We start from the raw sequence: 16690 nt of genomic DNA on the forward strand, positions 1-16690 counted from the left end.
GAAACGGGGCAAAGTACTAGCTGGGCGCTGCCAAAATGTAACAAAAATTCCTCCTTCTAGCTCCTACTAAAGTTCACAAATTCAAATGTTTTATTTAGTTTATTTAATCCATGCAAAACAGCATGTTGTGTTTGTTATGTGTGGGACTATTTCTTGGCCAGACACATTGTTTTACCTGGTTACTTCCTTGGTGAATTTTGTCACCTTTTCAGAACTTTGAGAGGCTAGCTGTTTCTCTCTGTGCCTAGTCTTTGAGCTAAGCTAAGCTAACTAGTTGCTGTTCAACAGGTCCTCTAACCCAAAACGAGCATATAAGTCATCTGCTCCTGCCCTCCCCTCTGACACCACCCCTAGTAGCATCTTTGTTGTGATAGTTCAATAAAAAAACATGCAGTCAAGGTTATGGTTGGATCACAGTCATGGTTTGGTTAGGTTTGGGCACAGAAACAACTAAGACAGGAAACTCTCCTGCTGTTTGTTTAATCTCTTTTTAGGTTCTTGACTTCCTATTTCTTTGTTTCTTGACTTACTAGTTCTTTCTTTGCAGTAACTTCCTGCAGATTACCTCACATAAAACCAAACATCATTTTTAAACTGTTGAAGCTTACCATAAACTTTGTAATTTTTCTAGTGTCAAGTTTTTTTCAAGAAGAACAAGACATAATCTGGCACATAACCCCCCACAGTCAGTGCCGGGAGGAAGTTAGTTCAGCACAAAGACAGGAACCAGGCGGAAACAGCGAGCCTGACTCTGTCTAAAGGTAAAATCCAGCTGCACTGGATGATGGGACTTGACTGATTTAGCACCAGGTTCAGCAAAATCATGTGGAGCCCATCATCCGGCTGCACCCCAGCCCTGCTCAACTCACTGACTGAACGCAACCAAAGCTCTGTGCCGCTATGGTATTGTTACGTCTAGGTGGGGTGCTGACTTAGAGGCATTCAGCCATAATCCAGCAGATGGTAGCTTCACACCATCAGCTCCTCAGCCAAGCATATACCAAATGGCTAAATCTACTGTTCCTCTGTACTGAGCAGCATCTGTAAAGCTCATTAATTGACATGTTATATCTTGTTTGTTTAATGTGGAAAAAAAAAACGGAAGAAGGTTTTCATTGGTTAAATGCTGGGCTATTTTTTGGAAGCCAGACTTCCTGAAGTCCCTGCTGGTTGCCAAGAAAAAGTCCAGCACATTCTGTTTTTGTATGGATTAATCAAACAGTATGTTAATTAGTGAGCTTTAGAGGTTCTTGTAGATTGATTTTGTGACCTTTGAACAGAGCTAGCTGTATCCAGTCTTTATGCTAAGCTAAGATAACTGTTCCCTGGCTCCAGCTTCATATTTTACAAACAGTCATGAAAGGGGTTTTGAATCGCTCATCTACCTCTTGGCAATCCAGCAAATAAGAATGTTATTCCTTTAGCAAATCATAATAATTTCCATTTCACTATTTTTGTCACTATCATTTTTGAACCAAAATCATAAAATGAAACTTTTCTGTGGAGGCTTGTTGAGTCAAAACACCCAACAGCAAAGATAAGTAGAGGATCGACTAGTATCTAACATCCCACTTACAGGGGCTGTCATCACATCTAAAATGTGGTTTAAATGATGATCTGTAGTGTCACATGGCCCTTCATGCTTTTTATTCAGAAGCATTTCTATGTAGCAGGGGCAAACAGAGTAAGTATTGACTAGTCACCCAGTCTTCCCCTCCATCCCTGCCCAGGTACTGAGGGCTCTGAGCTGGGTGCATCCAGGACACATCTGCCCCAGAGCTCCACAGACAACACAGCAAATGAGCACTCGCTGTCATATCGCAGCACATCTGCTTGATGTACAGTGGAACCGACACGTTTTAATATCCCACTCGCTGGATGTGGTGGCTGGCTGTGCATATTCTCTGTACAGTGGGGCTAAATATACTGTAGGTTTGTTTTGTGGGCTGGTGCAATGAAAGCGCGTTATTATTTATACTGGTGTGTGATGTTGCTAGGTGTGAGACACACGCCAGCCTCTGTGCTCTGTTCTCTCCTTTCATTACGAGGCTTTCTTCTTTTATTACGCTCATTTGATCACTTGCAGTGTTCTCCATGATAACACCAGCAATCAATTCTTCACAGTAGGAGAGGAGATAAAGAATTCACCGTGATTTATCTGGCTACAGACAACCTGATTTTCCCTCAGCCTTCAGCTGCACGTTGAGAATATGAAGAATTACACATGAGATGAGACATCTTCCAACTGCCGACTGAATAAAAAAACAAAGCATATGGGAGATTATTCATGTTATGAAACATCTGAAGCCCTTCACAGGCGTCTTTATTTATGTTTTTGAATATTTTATGGTAGCGCTGTTCCCTAATATCAGATCCTTTGGATTCTAACAGCTTCAATGTTTGTTGTTGCTCTCGTACCTGAATAGCCAGTCCTGCGAGTTACTTATTATTGTTATTTTCTACTCCAGGAATATTACAGCGCTGAGAGGCTTTGTATGCGGTGTGTGTTCATACAATATATATGAACTCCCACAGGCCTTTCGCCCCTGACACTTGACCCATAAACATTATTTACAATTGTTTCCTTTGGTTTTATCTCCTTTAAAATCAGAACCAGAATAAAGAACTAAAATGAAAGCACCAAGGACCCCACCTGTCCTCTGTGCTCCACTCACCCTCGACTCTTTAAACAATCCAACCAGACATGTTTAGTGGAGTCGGTCCCCTTTAAAAACACATTTTCCTTCGCTGATGTCTTCTGATCACCTGTCAGAGGCGGAACATGCGCGGTGAGCAGGAGAGCAGAGAGGCTGATGGAGAATGTGCGTTAAGATAACCAGGGTTACACAGAAGGAGCGGAAGTGAGACAATTTAGACTTCAATATAAAAGCCTTAAAATCTTATTGGGGGTGGGGGATTAAAATTAAGTCCTATGGTGGCGTAACAAAATAAGAATTCATGTCAGATTTTTTTAAAGTGAGGCCTAACAGACTCATTTTTTAAATGTATTTACTATGTTTGGCCTCTTCTTTGTGGGGTTTGATGTAAAGGAATATTAAGATTTTTAATTTGCCTTTTCATTTTTGGTTCCGCATTATGTTGTGTAGGGTGTAAAAAAAAAAATGAAAACACACACACTCATGGCAGTTAATTAGGATTTTATTTTGTAAAATCTATCGGAAACCGTCTTCTGTGGTTGTGAGCAGTAGTAAAGTGGAGACCCCCTGACGGAAAACAGTGGTGACTGTGGTGTGCAGCTGCAGAGATGCGCGACAGAGAAAAACAAGGAGAAATGATGGGACTGGAATGACAAGACAGGGAAAGGAAGGAACCAGTGAAAAAAGAATCATCTGAGATGCTCCGACACACCGAGGAACACCGTCTTCGCCGCGCACTTTGGAGATAAAAACGCGAAGAAGCTCGGATCGCGCATTGATCCGAATACAGGGGACGGGAGGGGTCGATCATGGGGAACGAAGCGAGCCTGGAAGGAGGCGAAGGGCCGCCGTCTGGGCTACCGGAGGGGCTGGCACCTGACGGGAAAGGCGGCTTTGTCCGGGTCTCTGATGGGACTCCGGTCAACCTGAGTGAACTCAGCGAGGAGCAGAGGAGGCATCTCGCCGCGGCGATGTCAAGGGCGCAAGGCAGGCAGCCCGGAGGCGCAGCAGCTGCACGAAGGCAGGGCTTTTTTTAAAGAGCAGTTTAAAAAAAAAAATCCATTTAAAAAAAAAAAAAAATCCACCGTAAACAGATCGTGAGACGTGAGAGCGGAACGAGTGGATGTGTTGTGGTTGTGTGCAGCTTCATTTGGAAAGATGCTATAAGGAGGCAGGGAGCCCGTTCACGCCCATCTGAAATCCTCCCAACCGCACCAAGAAAACGACCCCGTTCTCTGGGCTCTCTGTAGTGGAGTATCAGGAGCATCAGGCATGGCTGAAGAAGACTGCTGTCTTCTCCATCACATGCATGCTGGCTCTGATATTGGCTTGGGCACGTTTTATTGATAGGCTTCCGCTTTGAACGTTGTGTATATATATTGGATTTTATTTTTTTCCACAGGAGGCACAAACCTTGTTTTAACCACTTGACTGCAAACGACGATCCTCAGAGATTTCATGTTTTTAAAGGACGAGTCTGAATGGCTCGGTCGTGTGTGTCAGCGTCCGCGGTTTGTGTCTCTGCGTGAGATCAGAGAGTAAGAGACACACCTCCAGTATTTGTGCGAAATTTTCGAAATGCCTGCTGGGTAAGAAAATCAGTCGTGCCCAGTGTCCCCCCCCCCCCCCATCAGAACGACGCCTTAACACCCAGTCAAACCAATTCACACCTTTATCAGCCGTGTATCCGATCTGTATTTTTTATTTATTTTTTTAATCAGTTAAAAATATCTCCTCCAGAATTTCGCCTAAATTGGATTTTAATCGGTTGTGTGAGGAGGAGGGGGGGGGGGGGGGGGGGTCTGGTTTATTGTGGGTGGTGGTAGAAAGCTGCCAGTGAAAACATTCTGCTTCCAGTCCCAGTATGCATCCGATTTTCAGTTTTATTTATGTAATCGTGAAAGATTCTTCGATATCAAATAGAATGGGATAATGTGCAGTGCTGCTAATTGGCTCCAACTGGGGGAAGAATTGTTATTTATATCTGAGCTAGTGATGGGGGGGGGGGCATCAATATTAATATGACTATAAATAGAACGGCAGCGTTAATGGCATCACTCGTAGACGTCCCCCCTGCTGCTTTCTGATTGTTTTATTTAAAAGTCAGATTTCATGCTCTGCTGTTGGAGCGGCTGAGTGAATGAAAGTCTGGTCGCTGTCCGTGGTGCTGAAATCCACTCTGCAGAGGATCATTGCAACACTACTACTTACCCTATAAAGTCATGTATTAGTCATTGTAAAAAAAAAAAATAATTAGATGCTGTGTTCTTTACAGTGTTAAAGTTTCTTTCTGGAAAGGTAATCTGTCTCTGAAATATAGCAGAAGCAGGGACTTTAAAACAACAGCAGCAAACCAGTACCTTTATAATGTTGCATACATGAATCATCATAAAAGAACAAACATTATCCAATGAGTCCGTTGATGCTTTTCTCTAAGGGTCCTGTTGGCTCTCATGCTTTGGCCTGGCAGTGTGTGTGGGTTGTGTACGTTGCCTCTCAGCCTGAGCTAACAAAGACGTGTCAGCTTACCCCCATGGAGCCGCACATTTCCCTCTCTATCTGAATGATCTACTCTCCATGTCATTCAGTGGTTTTCACTATCCTGTCAGCTTCACCCCGGGGCTGCTGGCTACACATTTTGTGTTCACTGATGTGTTGAAAGGGCCTGAGAGCTAGCGCCATGGTCTTAACTTTTATTATTAGCTCAATGATGCTCCTGGCAATATGGCAAATAAGTTGAAAGCATTAATAACGCCGTGTGTTGCAATATAATACACCTTTTAGAAAAGAGAAGCAATTTTCTTTTTCCATTAGTTTGTATTGTCTATGTGGTTGTTTCTTGTCACATGCTTTATATGGCCAGGCATAAAAGTATTGTTTTGGCGAACGTGACTGAGTGTGTTTGATCTGAGTCTTTAAATCCTGGTTAAAAGTGAATAATTCAGCAGAGACAGTAGTTTCTCATAAGTCTTTGTGGTTTTTATTTCCGCTGAACATCACCAAACAAATTACCATCACAAGTTAACAAGGAGCTGAAGAATATATTCAGAGCTATCCAGATTTTAAAGTCAGGTTTACAATCAGGTCTGTGTTCAAAATCTCTGTGTTCTTTTTCTCATTTCCAGACCTTCAGAATCTGATGCCCAGCGTTCCCAGCAGGTAGGGGCCTCCAGGGGCCCTACAGGTCTCAGTAAGAGCCGAACTGTAGACGCCTTCAACCAGGGTCCACCTGGTAAGCCCACACCTGGCCGCAGCCCTTCATCCCTCAGCCTTTTTGAATCCAGATTCCGGCAGGAGCCAAAAGACCCCGAAACCAAGTCATCCGGCATGTTCGGCTCCAGCTTCCTCAGTGGGGCCAATCCCCTCAGTGCTGTGTCATCTATGACCTCCTCTGTCTCCTCCTCCATATCCTCCATGGGCGACAATGTCAACATCCCGAAGTTTGGACTGTTTGGGGATGAGGAGGAGGGAGATGCACCTGCAGCACCAGAGTCCAAGCAGGGAGGAAAGCCACCAGGGAAGGGCCCCCAGCAAGGGCCAGGTCCAAGGGGACCACAACAGGGAGGACCCCAGAGACAGGGTCAGGGCTCCCCTGGGCAGGGGCCAAAGTCAGGGCAGGGACCCCCTGGGCAGGGACCCAGGCAAGGTCAGGGGCCACCAGGGCAGGGGCCCAAATCAGGCCAGGGTCCTCCTGGTCAAGGACCCCCTGGGCAGGCCCCCAGGCAAGGTCAGGGACCACCAGGCCAAGGACCCCCTGGACAACATGCCCCCAAACCAGGTCAAGGCCCGCCAGGTCCAGGAGTCAAACAGGGAGGCCCTCCCCCACAAAAAGGTGGCCCCCCACAGCAAGGACCTGGAAAGCCTGGACCCAAGCAGCAAGGCCCGCCCGGCCCTGGGGGTCATCCTGGGGAGCCAGCTAAGAGCGGAGGGCCTCCTGGTCAGCAGGGGCCTGGAAAGACAGGAGGTGGACTCTGTCCACTGTGCAAGACGACCCAGCTGAACACCGGGTCTAAGGACCCGCCTAATTACAATAACTGCACTGAGTGTAAAAACCAGGTCTGCAGCCTCTGTGGGTTCAGCCCCCCAGACTCAGCGGTAAGAAAGTGATTACTTTCTTTTTTGTTTTGTTTTGTATTGCTTATTTAATTTACTTTAACTGTGACTTCAGAAATATCCTATAATGTGTTACACTGATGTAGCCTGAGTATTTTGTATCAACGTTATAGATGGCAGAGGATGGGAAAGGCCACACATTATTAAATTGTGTGTGAAATATCAAATCATCCTGTCACTGTTCTCTGTACACTGCAAAATAAGCTAAAAAAACAAATTAAATCTATTATTCAGACTTAAAATGTAGTTTTTAGTCTAATCAGCATCATGAAATGACTCTGTGATATATGCACAGAGGAAATGAAAGATGAAAAACGGTCAAACTGAATTGGAAATGATTGAAGGTTAGGATATTTCAGTACTTATAAAGCAATAAGCATGCAGCATGCTAAGTTAGACCAAATAATTTGTTAGGATGCACATTTTTACAGTATAGTTGAATCCAATTGGAGCAGCATATTGCTATTCTCTGAGCCTGGCAGAGGGAATGCATCTCATAAGAGTGGCACATGATTTGAGGAACAGAGGGACCATATGGACCCAGGGAATGTTGATCAAGGTGACTCATGTCATGGCCACAGGAAGATGCTGTGCCAGCCAGTGAGGACACTCAGTCACACATGGACGGTAAACACTGGTGGGCCATGATTACAGCAGACCAAAATGACTGCTTGAGCATCTCCTTGGGATTCATTAATATGCAATCGGGGTCAATTCTTCAGCAGACTGATCAATGCAGGAAGTGGATTTTCTTTGATTTTGAATCCGAATAAGGTCTCTACAAGTTTAATGCTGTTTGCAGTAACAGTTTACTATACTGTAGTGTATGTTTTAGGTTGGTTGAATTGACCTCATCTCTGTTTACATTATATGCAATAAGTACCATTACACACAAAAATACACACACTGTTTTGTTCTAGATAGTGATCAGACTGTCAATATTGGCTCTTTTAAACACTGCGGTTTGCACACACTGGAAATCAAGGCCATATCCAGACACTAAACAAAGACCATGGTGGAAACAGATGTCGAGACATACTGTGGTCATGACAAAGACAATGAAATGCAACAGTTTATCATGGTCTTAACATATACAGTACCTCTGATAAAGGGATGAATAAAAGGCATCGATACAAGAATAATAGTTGCCTGCCTGCTATCAGTCCGATGAAAATACTCCACAGCTTTACAGGCTTTTTTATTGCTGAAGTGAAATATTCATGTAAAAATAGTATATTTTTCTTTTAATTTAATTAGAAACAAACATTTGATATGTAAAATTCACAAAAATGTCAATATTGTTTGAATTTTAATATCCAGTGACTGATTAGTATTTATGTGGCTGCTGCCAGATTTGAATTCTCTTATGCTATAAAGACGTCAATTAGACTGGGGAAAACAGGATTCAGCATCATTTGAAACACTAATTAATAGACATGTCTCTGAATTTGTCTTTTTTTTATGACAAAGAAAAAGATGGAAAAATGGTTATTTTAGAGGTTTAATTGGTTATGCCTGCTTGCATATGTACTGTAATTACACATGCCATCAGTGTCTGTGCTCACAACAGTGTGGAAATTGTTTCCAGTCAAATCTAACCCATCTTTTGTTTGATGCACAGGGTAAAGAGTGGCTGTGTCTGAACTGCCAGATGCAGCGAGCGATGGGAGGTATGGATCCCCCTGGCATGACGAAGCCCAAACAAGGCTCGGCCCCACCCTCTCCTCAGAGACAAGCACCTGGCAAGCCTGGCAAGCTGCTGATAAAGCAGCAGAGTACCACCGACCCAGGGTTAACACCACCAACTACACCTAGGCAGAAATCCCCAGGTCCCACCTCTCCAGGGCCGCTTTCGCCGGGCTCCTCAGTAGGATCCCCCAGAATTGACCCCAAGACAGGTCGTCCCATTCAGCAGAAGTCAACTCCCCAGCAGTCCCCAGCTAAAGCCAAACAGGAGTCCAGCTTCTTTGGGGGATTAGGAGGTATCAGTTTGGGAGGCCTGACAGATGTGGCTAAACCTCCTGCGGCTGCTTCACAAGCTGCCGATTCCGTTACAGGGAAGCTGTTTGGTGGTTTTGGTGGTTTGATGGAAACGTCGAAGCCTCAAGCACAGGGTCCGCCAAAACAGGAGGAGTCAGTGACTGGGAAGTTGTTTGGAGGTTTTGGAGGGTTGACAGAATCCGCAAAACCTCCCGCTGCTGCTTCTCAGATGTTTAGCTTTGGATCGTCTCTCTTGAGTTCAGCCACTAATCTTGTCACTGGAGAGGACGAAAAGGCAGCGGATTCTCCACCTGGGTCACCGCCAGACTCCCCTGCTGACTCTGGACCAGGTTCCCCTCCTGACTCAGGCCCCGGCTCACCACCTGACTCCCCCTTCTCTGCGCCTGGATCGCCCCCTGATTCGGACTCTGCTCCTGACACCCCACCTGCCAAATCCAAGAAACCTCCCAGAACCATTTCTGTGGAGAAGGAAGAGAAGGCCCCAGCAGCCAAACCTGCACCTGCACCTGCCCCAGCCTCAACAACCAAGGAAAGCTGCCCTCTCTGTAATGTAGAGCTGAACATCGGATCATCAGACACGCCCAACTTCAGCCTCTGCACCGAGTGCAAGAAGACGGTGTGCAATCTGTGTGGATTCAATCCTACTCCCCACTTAGGAGAGGTAAGAAACCTTATTATTGTTGCAGTTCTCTTAAGCCCCACAGCTTCCCATGCTTTCAACACACTGCACCTACCGGTAATTTATGCATTCTGTCATATATAAATAGAACGCAAACATCCTCTAGATGTTTCATTGAAATAGGTCACTGTAGAGATACCATCAGGAGCGGCATTAGGAGTTTTCAGCTGTGCGTTTTTCCCACAAGCATCTAGCAAAGTACTCTAAAATGAGTATAGCATGTTATTAGTTCTACTAAGTACATTAGTTCACCCCAAATAGATACTTTAATGACATTTGCACATGTTTGACCACTGAATGAATGGATGTGGTCAATTATGCTGCATTTTAAAATGCCAGCCTCGTTACTATCAAGCTTTCTTTAGTGGAGAGGGCAGCCAGAAATGTGAAGATAAATTAGGTTGTTTAAATGGGCGACTCATCATCAAAGAGCACTTCAAACAATTGACACTTGACTCTGAAACTCAATACCGTGTGCATTTGTGTGCGCAGTCTGTGTGTGTGTTTTTTTTACCCAGAACTTTATGCACAACTTTCATCTTATTGACAGTATTTAAAAAAAAAAAAAAAAAAAAATCTGAAATCAGACACATGCATTTATGAAAATATGAAAATATGCATACATGTTTGCTGGAGCATGTTTGTATGTGAGTGTGCCCATTCATTGTCTTGGCTTTCCTACTGATGACGTGGAAACCAAACACTTTTGGCCTGCTTATCTCCCGAGGTGTGGGGACCGGTTTGCTGGTGTTACCGCTGTGTGTTGTCACCATCACAAGACTATGTGTTGAGTTCCACAGAGCAGATGGTGCTCTACGGTGGAGGATCAGTATATTATGGGGACGGAGGCCAAAAAGTGCTATCGGTTGAGTGGTTTCTCAGCATGCAGGCAAAACACATTACTACCTATACACTATATATATGCTACATTACACCCACTTATTATTCCTTGTGAACTATCCTAGTTATTATTTATACACTGCATCACTCATAACAGTTTTTTCACATTCATTGAAAATTAGAAGCCATGCATAGTTAAATGAACGAAAGCTATAGGTCATTTACAGTAGGATGTTTGATTATATCCTCTTGACATGGTCATGTGATTTGGGCCACAATCACGTGTTCGACAGCCAGCAGCTCTATCCTGGCTTCACGTGTTAGCTGCTTTGTTAGCTTGTACTTTAAAGGTGTCTTTGGTAATCTGCTGTGTATTTCTGGCTCTCTGAGGAGCCTTCTGTAACCGCGACTGGATCTAAGCTGGAAGTGAAATCCGCCACCACTGTACAGGAGCTGCTAAATTTTATGTATGTCACAAAAGAATATTGATTTCTAAGAAATATATACTTCCCTTTACTTTCTCTCAGTATGAGTATGAGTCAATGTGAGAATGTACAGTGCTGTCTGTGAACTTTTGAAGGAAGAGTTTGACATTTAGGCTTATTCGCTTTCTGGCGGGTTAGCGTTAGATTAGAAGATTGATACCACTCTCATATCTGTCCATAAAACATAAAGCTACATCGAGCAGCCTGTTAGCTTGGATTAGCATAAAGACTGGAAAATGAGGAAAGTGCTATTTCTTAGCTTGGAGCAGTAACTTCCTGAAGTCTGGCACATAACCACCGTTAAAACGGCGTCTTGATTTATAGATTTTTGTACAGATTAACCAGTGAACTTGAGGTGCTGGTAGACTCATTTTGTTATCTTTGGACTGAACCAGACGCCGCACAGAGTTAGACTGGTATCAATAGCCTCATCTAACTCTCTGCAAGAAAAGGAATTGATATATTTCCTGAATGTCAGGCTACTTGAACTGCCAAAATGTATCCTGGACTGGAAGAGCTCAAATGTATAGTTTATAGTTTGATCTTCCATGCCCTTAATTTAGTTGTGTGTAGTTGAATTATCACAAAAATATTGATGTCATGCAGTAATTAATGTATGATACTGTTAATTAAATTGTGCCATACCCCAGGGTTAGCATTCCAAAACAAGATGGCCGCCATTTGTTTACAGTGATGACAGGGCTAAAAAAGTCTCAAGTTCGTTTAAGTTCAGGAATTTAACTTAATTGCACATCCATGCTGGGATAATGAGGAGCTGAACTGCACAATCACTTAATTGAGGCCAAGCATGGGGAAAAAATGTAATTATGCTTGAGAGATGGGCATCCAAGCCTCTGATGCTCTAATTGGATATAGATGAGTCCTTTTAACAACATCTCTGAAAGCCAGAATCGCTAGCTCAGTTTTGTTTTTAAGAATGATGGAGCTAGACACTGGTACAAGAATAATGAATCATTTGTGACTCATGCAGGACTAAATGAAGTTTAATAATTCAGTGAAAATAGTAGGATTTGGTTGAAGTAGTACCTTGTGGAATATGCTGTAGAAGACACGCACACACACACACACACACACACACACACACACATATGCAACACCTTGGTTGAGTCATCTACCCCCTACGTACTGTGCCTCGCTTCTGTGTCATTCGCTGTCATAATGTTGGCTGTCAGCAAGGGTCCGTTTGCTGACGCATGTGAGTGGGTCAGAGTGTGTGTCTGTAAATGTGCGTGTGTGTGTGTACTGAACAGTATGTTGCGAGATTGTTGAGTTATTGAGTATGGTGTAGACTAGGCAGGTCGGTGTGAGCTTGCGCACTGTAGGTGTGTTGCTTGTTTGAATAACTTTTCATCACGACAGTATGCTTGCACACATATGAGAATTTAGGCTCTTTGGGGTCTATTTAACTACATTTCTGTATGTCTTTCTATTGAATTACTGTATGGTGAGCGTGCATGCATACAGTGTGTCAACACGTGTGCTTGTTCAGATGTAATCTCTGTTTCCTAAAAGGATTTAAAGGGCAACAGGAAGCCTGTCATTTCTATCGAGGCTTGATCCTAGACTCAGGTGTCTGTGCTTAATCCCCATCAATAGGAGTCGAGAAAAATAGGCACCTCAGGAGGAGCAGCACTCACCTTAATGGTTTCTCTCTTGCTTTCCTCCTTCCTTTCCAGCACAGCCTTCAATTTTTTCCCTCAGATTTTTCTCAGAATATCTATATCATTTCCCTCAGTTTTATGTCTTGTTTCTCCGTAACCTTTAATATTTACCTAACTTTATAAGACATACAGAAAACTCACTTAATGCCTGTGGTTTTTTTGGTGTTTATTCTCCTTTTAAATACAGTATTTAAACTCTCCTTTAGTAGTGCTATCCCTCTGCTTTTCTCACCATAACTCACTTTGATGCAGGGAAATCTATAAATGTGTGTCTGGGTCTAGTGCTGCTCAGCAATGTTACCATAGCTCATGCTCCATGTCATGTTGCCCCTGTCAGTAATGAGTGTGCTTGTCGGAGAAGTCTTACATAAGATGGGAGCAGCACCACTTTGCTAACAAGCACTAATCAAAGTATCCAGATAAGAGCAGAGCAGTGAGCTACATCCTGTATCACCTAGACCAAGAATAACTAGATCTTTCTCTACCTAAATCTAAAACATATTGAACCACATATATATATATGTGATATATGTGTCTTTATTGAGTCGACTCAATTTAATGGAGTTGACTCAACTTAATTTCTTTTAGCTAAATTAATTAATTTCACTTAATTGAGTTGACTCAACTTAATTTTACATTAAAATTAATTGATTTCACTTAATTGAGTTGACTCAACTTAATTTAATTAAGTTGACTAAACTTAATTCTAAATTATTTAATTTCACTTAATTGAGTTGACTCAACTTAATTTAATTGAGTTGACTCAACTTAATTTTACATTAAAATTAATTGATTTCACTTAATTGATTGACTCAATTTAATTTAATTGAGTTGGCTCAACTTAATTTTTTATCTAAAGTAATTAATTTCACTTAAGTTAAATTAATCAATTTCACTTATTTGAGTTGACTCAAGTTGAATTTTAATTTTGATTTAATTTCACTTAATTGACTTAGTCACTTAATTTTTGCTTTTAAATTAATTAATTTCAATTTATTGAGTTAACATACATTTTTACTTAATTAATTTCACTTAATTGAGTTGACTTAACTTGATTCTTTTATTAAAATGAATTATAAGTTGACTATAAGTTCACTTTATTGAGTGAATGTCTTTCTAATAAAGTGAAATTAATTAATTCTATTAAAAATTAAGTTGAGTCCACTCTAATCAGTGAAATTAATTAATTAAAATTAGAAATTAAGTTGAGTCAGCTCAAGTAAATGAGATTAATTAATGTCTTTACGTTAAGTATGAAGCTACTGTCAGCAGCTGGTGACCTTAATTGAGCACAACGACCAGGAACGGGGAAAATAGCTTCTGCCCACGAGCATCTCTGAAGCTCATTAACATGTTGTTTGCTAACAGAACCAGATAAAAATTAAGATGAAAATGACATGTGGATTTATGGGAGGATATGGTAGGCACAGTAATTTCCTGACTGGTAATCTCACAATGATGACAAGACTACAGGCCACTATATGGTCTTTAAAGTTAATACTGTAAAAGGACGCAACAATAGCCAAAGGTCCTTTCAAGTGACAATCACCACCACTTGCTTCCAGCAGAGAAAACTTACCCACTTTAAGTTTCAGATGCTACATGTGTTGCAGTGACAGCTAAAAATATCAGAATATATTTTCTTGCTTTTTTTAACACATGAAAGGTGACTAAATTGTTTTCCTACCTGTGTAAATGATGGAGCTGGGCTAGCAGGTTCTCTTGCTAGGCTAAACACTTCTTTGATCTGTCTGATACAGCAGGCAAGTTCATCTTTCAGTTCAGTTCAGATTTGGTTTTGGTTTTGGTATGTACTAGGTATAGTTAAGGTTAGAAGAAGCCAGTGAGTGAATTAAAGATAATTCAATATCCTTGCAAGTGACAAAACCAGGTTTTACTGCATATGTGTGTTGTATATACTCTCACTGCGTGGTGTTTCCTCTGTCCTCCTTCCTCATTGTTATTCTGTGGCCGTGCCCATGCCTCCTCCCACACTCTGAACCCTCCTGAGTCTGCACTGGCAGATAAAGGCTCAGTGGACATGCATACACACGTGCATACATAGAGCATGCTCACAGCCTTAAGTATTATCCAATTGTCACAGACACACATACGGTAAAGGCCCAATCTCAACCTCAGCCTGTGTAATATATTTGTTCTTCTTTATATCACATCCCTTGTGCATAACCCTGTTGTTATAGGAATCTGATGTTTACTGTAGTTTAATTTCCTATTTGTGTATAACTCCAGTTAGTCTATATGTGCTCCATACAGTCCCGTTGCCTCACAGCTCTCCCACTACTTGCCCAGGGGGCTGAAGTGTACAAAAATAGTCACAGCCACAAAAGAGAGCCACGAAGGGGAGAACACAAGCAACTGCAGGGCAACTCTCTCTCTCTCTCTCTCTCTCTCTCTCTCTCCCTCTCTCTCTCTCTCTCTCCAGTCTCTTTTATAACTCTTTTGTGTTCCCTCTTTTATATTTCCTCCTTTAAAAGGGTCTTTCTGCTGCACCAGGCAACCCACAGAGTCCCCCACATGGCCACCTTAGAAGGCTTGAAATGGACAGTATTTTTAGATATTCATGTGTGTGTGTGTGTGTGTGTGTGTGTGTGTGTGTGTGTGTGTGTGTGTGTGTGTGTGTGTGTCTGTGTGCATGCATGTGTGTGTGCTTTGGAAAAGAATGCCTGTTTGTTGGAGGGGGCAATTTAGCTAATTTGGCTGTGCAAATGCTGCTACATGAATAGGAATATACTGTAGATATTATATGCATGTCTTGCCTGAACATTTGTCCATATTTACAAGGTCCAGGACCCTTTTCATTGTTTACTATTGTTTTGGAAATTGCTACGATTGAAATGCACTGTCCTCAGGCGCTGCAATCTGACTTTTCTTTTCCTTTTTATTCAGCTCCCACTCCAGCTCCACTACAGAATGATTTCCAATTATCCCCTTTCTTATTTACTGGTGCTTGCATGCTTAGCAAGGGCCACATTTTAGCCACTGAGCCTTTGGTGCCAAGAAAGAGGGGGGAAAAAAAGCCAAGACATTGTGTGTGCCAGGACTCAGCCCTGGTGAGACAGAGAGGCAAGGACAGGCAGGCGGAGACACACAGACACTTGGCAATGGCCTCATCTAGTTAGCACAGGGTGCTGTATTTACATCCTGAATGTTGCTGCTGTCTATCCCCCACAGCAAACGCTTCACCACAGCGACTGAAGAGACTCTATCTATTTGGATTGAAAAGCAAGTTGGCTTTGTGGATGGATAGATTGTCTGACTCTCACTTCCTCCATAAAATTGATATTCAATAGGTGAGGCCAGCAGCAGAGCCTGGATTAGGAAATGGCTTCACTTCCCAAAATCATTTTTGTCCATTAGAAAACCTGAGAGGCAAGTGGATTAGCTTCTTTTTCGCCGTGTTTAAAGTAGTGCCTCTTATGTTTATTGGAGAATACAGAAAAATGGTGAAGGGAGTGCAGCTGGAGGACAGTGGTTGGATTGGTAAATTGTGAGAAACATATACAAGCTCCTAGTCTCAAACTGCCCCTTTTTCATTCATTGTCACAAAGAATATGGATGCCAACCTATGCTGCCCTGAGCAGTGCAGACGATGACAACCTGATTATTGTGGTTTGTTTTAGAGCTCATGAGTCGCGTCTGTGAGTCACATTAACAGCACCTATAGGCAGAATCTACTGTCAGAGCAGAAACATCTGACGACTCAAGAATTGTCACGCCATACACAATTTTGTGAGAGTATAGGAGGGAGTCATCATTTGAAATCACTTGAACTCATCATGGCAGTGGTTCAGTGTGGCATGCTGCTGTGTTGATTTGATTAGACTCTGCGCTCTGATTCTCTGTGATCGGTTGTGCTTGTTAGAGTAGAAATATTCTCTGCAGCTACTAGACTTGACCGATCGGAAGAAAATATCTCATTGTAAATGGCTAAACAGTGTTGCAAATTGATCAAACTGTGCATATTTTCATGAATTTAAACTCCAGACCAGTGTGTGGTCTATGTAATTAAAAAAAAAAAATTTTTAAATTTGCTTGTACTTAATCACAACTTCGTCTTGTTTCTACATGAATAGAAACAGATAAAATAATGCAGCTGCTTGTTGTTGAGGATCTTCTAGTGTCTTTTCCTTCACACCTGTTAGAGAAAAGTGACCTAAGTAAACTTGTCCTAGTTTCTTCTTTATTTAGCACTTACCATTTATTACATTAGTG

At 42.3% G+C, this 16690-nt stretch overlaps 1 protein-coding gene across 2 annotated transcripts in view; it reads left to right on the forward strand.

Moving 5' to 3' along the window:
* The first annotated feature begins 3165 nt into the window (after nucleotides 1-3165).
* The window catches only part of pcloa (piccolo presynaptic cytomatrix protein a), a 58674-nt gene continuing 45149 nt past the window's right edge, over nucleotides 3166-16690 (forward strand). For both annotated transcript variants that reach the window (XM_071501926.1, XM_071501927.1), the window contains exons 1-3: nucleotides 3166-3678; nucleotides 5783-6752; nucleotides 8392-9432. In XM_071501926.1, the coding sequence (XP_071358027.1) occupies nucleotides 3467-3678; nucleotides 5783-6752; nucleotides 8392-9432 (2223 nt within the window). In that variant the 5' untranslated portion in view covers nucleotides 3166-3466. The remainder of the gene's footprint in view (nucleotides 3679-5782; nucleotides 6753-8391; nucleotides 9433-16690) is intronic.

Source organism: Trachinotus anak, unplaced genomic scaffold, assembly GCF_046630095.1.
Source record: "Trachinotus anak isolate AG129_WGS33_773 ecotype Australia unplaced genomic scaffold, CSIRO_AGI_Tana_v1 ptg000018l, whole genome shotgun sequence".
NCBI lineage: Eukaryota > Metazoa > Chordata > Actinopteri > Carangiformes > Carangidae > Trachinotus > Trachinotus anak.